This window comes from Sceloporus undulatus, chromosome 7 (genome assembly GCF_019175285.1).
Source record: "Sceloporus undulatus isolate JIND9_A2432 ecotype Alabama chromosome 7, SceUnd_v1.1, whole genome shotgun sequence".
Classification (NCBI taxonomy): domain Eukaryota; kingdom Metazoa; phylum Chordata; class Lepidosauria; order Squamata; family Phrynosomatidae; genus Sceloporus; species Sceloporus undulatus.
The window spans coordinates 12019489-12027026 of NC_056528.1; the positions used below are offsets into that span (position 1 = coordinate 12019489).

At 47.4% G+C, this 7538-nt stretch overlaps 1 protein-coding gene across 2 annotated transcripts in view; it reads left to right on the top strand.

Moving 5' to 3' along the window:
* The first annotated feature begins 2416 nt into the window (after positions 1-2416).
* Positions 2417-7538, top strand: part of LOC121936844 (DAB2 interacting protein) — a 145049-nt gene continuing 139927 nt past the window's right edge. The window contains exon 1 of one of the 2 annotated variants that reach the window (XM_042479492.1): positions 2417-3068. In XM_042479492.1, coding sequence (XP_042335426.1) covers positions 3026-3068 — 43 coding nt within the window. In that variant the 5' untranslated portion in view covers positions 2417-3025. The remainder of the gene's footprint in view (positions 3069-7538) is intronic. The other variant, XM_042479488.1, reaches the window with a different exon arrangement.

Consider the following 7538-nt stretch of genomic DNA (forward strand, 5'->3'; position numbering starts at 1 on the left):
CTGCTGCAGCACACTTCCTTGGAGCTCAGATCCGCTCTCACCTTCTGACAGTTTCCCCTTTCCTCTAAAGCAATTACTGGGACATGAGAACCTCATTTACTTCTTGTACGGCTTTCAGGCCAGAAGAACAGAGTGGCATTTTTCTTTATTTCGCCTTCTCTCTCTCTCTCTTTCTCTGCAGGCTGCAATTACAGTACAGTCACTGCAGCCCACCAAGTTATTTCTTCCTCCCTCCATAGAGCTCTCAACTAAGCGCCTTCTTCGCTCTCTCTCTCTTTCTCTCTCTCTCTTTCTTTCTTTCTTTCTCCATCCAGCCAATCATTTGTCCTCCCACCGCAGATACTGCCAGGCCTGAAGTATAGATGGCTGCGCACACAACTCTTTTTCCAGGCCTGAGAGCTCCATCCAGCCAAGGCAGCGAGGGCCAATTAATTCCAATCAGTCTCTGCAATTCAAAGCCTCTCTTTCCCTCCCTCCCACCTTCCTCCTGCTTCTCCCTTGGCCTCCTGGCCAAACAGTCTCCAGTACAGCAATGCTGATGCTCTGGCTCTCTTCTTGCCAACCACATGATGGGTTTTGCAGTCAATTCCCTCTCTCCCCCCTTCTCTTGCCTGCCAGCTTGGCTCCCTGCCTCTTTCCCCATCAGGTACATGATTCACCTTCCACTGCCTCCGATGCAATAAAAGGAAGGATGCTGGTTTGCTTTTCCTCATTGCAGGTAGACCGCCTTTGAATAAGGAGGTTTGTTTTAATAGCCATAGGGGGCCCTTTCTCATCTGTCAAAGGAGGAATTTGAGTCCTGCTCCTTCTTCAGTAGTGCAACTGCTCATGCAAAGGGAATGGTGAGTCTCTTCGTTCTCAGATTATCTCTCAAGCTTTCATTTGGGAATTGGCTATCACAATGGATAGCTTGGGCAGCTTCCAGTGCAGGTTACAGGATGGCAATAGCAATTTAGAAGCATTTATGGAAGAAGCTAAGAGATCTTCCATTGAGTGAGAGATCTGAATAGGACCTCCATGTTTGGGAGCAAGGCACCGCTAAAGTCCCAGATGCTCAGGGGAAGAAGTAACAGGGAAGGTTGCTGCTTTTATGACCTAAATGGGGTCTTCTTGGGGCCAGGTCCTTCTTTAGTTGGACCCATGCCTTCCCCATGATACCAACATTTGGTGCTTCCTCATCTTTTGGATGGACTTTCCAAAGCTTCAGCTTTTGGATGGACTTGCCCTCCCCATCCATGATGGGCAAAATATCTCTCCTAAGGCTTAGTAACCCATAGGAAGAGCTTTAAAGAACTAAAGTACAGCGGGGCCTTGGTATCTGTTGGGGTTTGGTTCCAGGAACCTCTATGAATACCAAAATCCATGGATGCTCAAGCCCCATTAAATACAATGGTATAGTAAAATCCTGTCCCTTATATAAAAATAGCAAAGTCAAGGTGTGCCTTTTGGAATGTATATCTATTTTTTGAGTATTTTCCAGATGTGGATGTTTGTATAAGGAGTCCGTGGATACAGAGGACCGTCTGTATGCTCCGCCCTTTTGCCTTTGGCCCCGCCCACCCCTGGACCACAGCCAGAGCATCCCTGGGCCTGAGATTGCCCAGCCTTGCATCCTCTGAGCATCTTGTTATCTGAGCAACGCAGGCATCTTGCGTTCCGCCACTGCGCAGCCTGTGCCATCTGTGGACGATCCCTCTCTGGCAGCGTTCCCCCTTTGAGCAGGCTGGCTGTTCCTACGCATTCCTTGGGCTTCATAGCAACCCAGCTTGAGCGTGGGTATGACACGTGGGGAGCCTGTGTTGACCCTTTCCTTACTCTTGCCCCCATAGCAAACCAGCTCCTGTCCCTACTCCTGGACAGCCATCCTCCCCCTGGTTCCTGTGGGCTAGCAGCAGTTGTGTGCAGCTCCTGGCACAGTCTGCGCTGGTGGCGATGCTGCTGCGGCGGCTCTCTCAGCCCACACACAAATGCCAGCAAGGCTTTCCAAAGGAGGTAAATCTAGGACAGAGTGCTTTTGCTGCAGCAGCAAGGTGGATGCAGCCGAGTCACCCAGGTCCTGCTCTCCTGCCAAGATTTTGGAAGGCAGCTGCCTCATTCCTTGGCCGGGAGGTGACTGAAGAGATGGATTGGAAAGGTTACCAGCCCTCCTGCAAGATGCATGGGAGCTTAAGGGACTGCAGCAGGGCATTTGCATTTGGTCAGGAGGGAGGGATGCAGGCGGAAAGGAGTTGTAGGGTCTCTCCCTGGCCCTGAGGTGAGGGGCAGGCAGGTGACTTTCTCTTCCTCCAGCCTGCAAGACATCCTCCTCTCTTCTCTGCCAAACACTGAGCCTGCCTGGCTGCACAATCTTCCCTCCCTCCCTCCAACACACACACACACACACACACACACACACACACACACCACTCCCCCCCTTGTTATTATTATATCAGTCATTTGTGTTATGCAACAGTGTGGCTTGGAGGCTCCTGTGCACCGACTCTGCCTTTCCTCTCCCTCCACCTCCTGCACCAGCATCATCATCGTTGCCTCCTTCTTCTTCTTCTTCTCGTGCTTCTTTTCCTTTCCTCTTTGCCAGCATTGCTTTTAGACAGCTTTTGAACTTTCATCCCACTGAATGTGAGCCCCAGCCGGGGCCAAAGCCAAGAGAGGAAAGGACCAGGGGCTTTGGGACAAAAAAGGACTCACACAGGGACTGAGAAGGAGAGATGTGTTTCCAAGCGCTATGCTGGAGAAGGGCCTGCAAGCCACGAGGGTCACCCGGCGGATTGGGAGAGCTGCCAGGTCGTGTCACGCCAAAGAAGAGATGCGTCCCCTTATGGAGGTGGCTCTAGCCCATAAATCAGGTGAATCGGTTTAGACGACAGCTGTGAGACCTTTGTGGGGTGTCTCCTTCTTCTCTCCTTTTGCTTTGCTTTAGTTCTCTGCTGCTCCCTCTTTTTAAAAAGCATAACCCCTTCTCTCTTGTCTCCTTGAGTTGCATGGAGACACTGCTGTTTGGTGGTGGGTGCTTTTCTTTGAAGTAATGGAGCCGGATAATCCCTTGGACCCAGAAGACGACTCTCAGGGTAAGAAGAAGCGCTGGGCGCTGAAGTTTTCTTGTTTTAAAAATAAGACGCCTCCTCCCAGATGGGATTTTTTTTTTCCAAGACCCCTCTTTGGGCAGTAAGGAGGGGCGAAAGAGATAACCCTCCTTCTCTTGATTTTACTAGAGAGCAGTTTTGGCAATGCTGGGGTGCAATACACAGAAGCCAGGGAAGGGATGAAGTGGTTGATTTGGGGGCAGCTGAGCTTTAATGTGTGGGGAACTTTGCCATCAGCTTCCAGGTTTCATTGGATTCTTCCTGAGGCAAGGTGCATGAGCCCCATAAGTTTGTACAAGGTGTGACTGCAAATGCGTGTGTCATTTCCAACTCCAAGAATGTGTGCACTTTTAACTGCAAATAAGTTGGTGATGGTGAGGGGATACAATCCCACTTGACCTGGAAAGTGAGGAATAAATGGGCCCTTTTTTTGCAGTGCCTTGCTGTGGAGGGCATAACATTTTCTATGTTATGGCGGTCACACAGCTAAGGAGATACCTGTCAAGGAAAGGTAAAGACAGAAGACCTACCTGTTGGTTCTCTCAGGGATCTACCTGTTGTGTTCAAGGTGTCGCCTGTATGCTGTGATTCTACATACTGTGAGAGAGTCAGATTGGAACCTTTCAAAAAGTATAACATTCAGATATGTTTTATTCATTTATACATTCATTCATTTAAACCAAGTTTCTAGACATTGTGGCAGTGGGAAAGTGTTTGAAGGAGTGTGCAGAGAACCAGCTGCAGTTTCTCAGTCTGGAAGGATACATGAAGAGCTCCTCTGTTCATTGGGGTATTTATTTGTTTGACTTGGTTTCAGGCCCCTCTCCATGACTAGCAAATCCAGAATAAATTATTCATTTTGCCTCAATTTGCATCACTGGGAATGCATTTCGGAGAACTTTTGTGGCTGGGGAGAAACAGAATATGGATTGCTTCTTGGCAAAGTTTTAAAGTTTGAGGAACCAATACAAATGGCACTGATTGTTTTCTCATGGTAGTGATGCTTATTTATATCCCTCCTTTTTCCAGTTCAGGTCTCCAAGTGGTTTACAAAGGTTAAAGCTGAAAATTCACACCATGCAAAAGGTTAAAAACACAATTAAGCTAACAATAGAATTAAAAGCAACTAAAAGCAAGGCCATTAGAAAGGAAACAAAACAATAAAATAAAGAGCAGCGGAGAGATCTTGGAGGCTAAGCAGGGTCAGCCCTGGTTAGTACTGGGATGGGAGACTGCCAACAGATACCAGGCTATATTTCAGAGGAAGGCAATGGCAAACCTCCTCTGGGTATGCAATTGGTAGGATTGCCACAAGTTGACATGGGACTTGAAGGCAGATTCTCACACATCCTGAAAGGCCAGTTCAGACCCATTTGGGTTTCTGTGGCTGAGATCCTGACCATCAGCTTATACAAGTGCAAGGATCTTGGACTCGGTCACTGAATGATGATCCGCCATACAGACTGTAGGGCGGGTATATTCCCATTGCTCAGTTCTTGCTCCAACTTTGCACCCCATCATTGATCTCCTGGGCAGCCTTCCTAAGTCTGTGTGAAGGTGGTCAGCAGGGTTTGTGTAGACTCAGATAGGAGGCCACCATTGTGCAACCTTTGGGAAAACCCAGCTGGTTGTTGTGTAACGTATTTGCATGGATGTAAATGACCAAGAAGACTCTGCCCAGGGTCCTCAGCCTTGTTTGTTCTAGACAAGGCCAAGTTGCACAAACCCCATTTGCAAACACTATTAAGCTACGCAAAAGGAACCGCAGGCCGTCAAAATGGACATAAACTACAATGTTTTAAAAAAACAAACAAATATGTTCCGATGTGAAGGAAATATCCATCCCTGAAATAAGAGTTGCAGGGCTGTTGAACTGAACAAGGTTCAAGGCAGAATGCAAGAGATCTTGTTTGTTTCCTTTGGGACTGAGATGGCTTGACTGTTGTCTAGCATTAAGGAACCAAACCTTAATTTATTTGGAGAACACCGTTGTTGTTTTTTGAATGTTTTAAGGTTGAGATTCCTCCCCTTTCCCTAGACCTGGCTTTCACGTTTCTAGCCCTTGAGACTTTGGGATCCTAATAGCCATCTTCACTAGTATTTGCTAGTTGATCCCATCCTCCACGAATTTATCCAGCCCTTTTTTCAAGCCTTCCTAGTTAGAAGTCCATCTTGTGGCAGTGAGTTCCACCATTTAGTATTCCCTTTGGGAGACTCTCCTACTTGATGCTTTTTGCACAGCTGACAAACCTCACGCTTGACCAGAATTGGAGCAAAAAATCCCCTCAATTTTTCAATGTAAACCTTCTAGCCTTGGATCCTTTTCTCCCTCACTCCCACTTCCATCCCACTCCCAGATAACATCATCCCCGACACACTTATATAACAGCTGACTAAATATAGAATAAGTATCTATGAGATGATCATTGGCCTTTTTTGTTTCTTCCTTGTGTCTTCAAAGAAGTTCTATAGCGAATGGTTCAGCCGTGAAACGTTGCAGGAGAGGGAGGAAGAAAGGGGGTTCAGAAGGAGGGTTTGAAAGAAAAATGTTCCTTGCATTGAGATGAAGAAGGATGAGAGAAGGAACATCTAGGAAAGGCAGAGAGAGAGAAGAATCCCACGGTTTCATGATTTTACATCCATTTCTAGGAAGGATGTAAGAAAAGGACAACTTGGCTGCCTCCAACCTCTGCTTTCCTAGAGAACCTTTGAGTTTCCCATATGGAACAAAACAGACATGACACACACACAAACACACAGGTTTAACAATAACACCTGAACCAGGGTTCACAGGTGTGGGATTTAACCCTTTCCTATCATGCTATGGGGTCCCACCCCCCAAATCTCTCCCCTCTTTATTACTGTTAATTGACCCCCGGATGGATATGTCCATTTGGCACCGAACCATCCAGGCTTCAGTTGTGCGTTAATATTAGAAAATTATCCCAAATGCATGAAAAATTCAGTAGGAGTTGGAGGCTGGCTGGTGCAAAGCAGAGGGAGAAAAGGAGGAGCAGGACACAGAGAGCTCCATCATCACACCCGACATTTTGGCCAAACAGAGAGAGTCCTTTTGTAGCTAGTAATTGTATATCAGCGTTGGTGGGTCCTTCCCAAAGACCAGTAATGAACTACTTTATAATACAAAAGCTCCCTCCACCCAAAACGTCACTTGGTGCAGAACCTACAGACTTAACCAGCATCTCTAAACAATCTCTCCTCTCCTTCCCTTATTTTGGGGGATGTCTTAAAGGGAGCTGAACTAGCAGAGGCATAATAAAGCTGGAGGAAAGCATCAAAGGACCAGAGGGGAAAAACCCAGCAACTCTAGGATAGAATGAAGGGCTTGGAGTAAGGAAGGCTATTAGCTAACAGTTTATAGAGTGCTTCCCCCCCCCTCTGCAACCTTAGCAGATTTGGGAGGAAGAGGCTCAGGAGTTGTAAACTGCCCCCTTGCCCACTCCAAGGCCAAGAGAGAACGCTTAGGGAATCTGTTAGGCTTTGGTTGTTAAGATGTCTTTGGTTCAGGTGTCCATGAAGACGAGGCATGTTCACAAGCATCCCTGCAGAGGGAGAAGGCCTGCTGTGGAACATAGGCACAAATGATGGGGCAGATGGGAGGGGAAAAGAGACAGACTGAAGGCAAAACCTCATGTAAAGCTGTGGGGTTTTGGCATTCAGGATGCAAAGATGGTGAGGGAGAGGGAGAATCAGCCATTAAATTCTCCCAACCTTCTTCCAAATTATAAATAAAAGGATATTTAAACTTTATAACAAGACCAAGCCTCCCAGCATTGTCTCAGCCACATTCCCACAACCTCCACGCAATGCAAACTTACCAGCAGGAGGACCAAAAGATATTTAGTTAATACCACTTGGTGTTCTCCAAGACCACAATCTTTCCAAAGTGGATTTGCAAAAATGATGGGATGAATATTCTCCTGGAGCAACATGTGCCCCTCCAAATACTAGCAAGCAATAGCAGATACATTTCTATACCGCTTATCAGTGCACTTAAGCACTCCCTAAGCGTGGTTTACAATTTCTGGAAGCTAATTGCCCCCCAAAAGCTGGGGACTCAGTTTAGTGACCTATGGAAGGATGCCAGGCTGGGATTGAACTCACAACCTTGTGGTTTGTGACCTCAATACTGTTTTTGGAGTCCCTGGCCCCCCCCCCCCCACTTGAAGCTAATTTGCAGCCAGTTTTGTTTTGGTTGTTCTGGGTCAATGGCTCCCACCAGTTGCCCAGCCACCTTTTGCAACAGTAGATTCAGCCCAGGATGAGGCAAGCGTCTTCCACTGAAAGGAAAGGTGCAAAGTGTGGGGCGATGCGGTGCCTGTCCCTGGACATGAGCGGTCAGTCCCAGATGAGGTTTGGGAACAATTGGGGAAGAGAGGAAGGAGGGCCCCCCTCACAGCTGAGCTGCTATTCCAGGGATTGTATTTATAGATT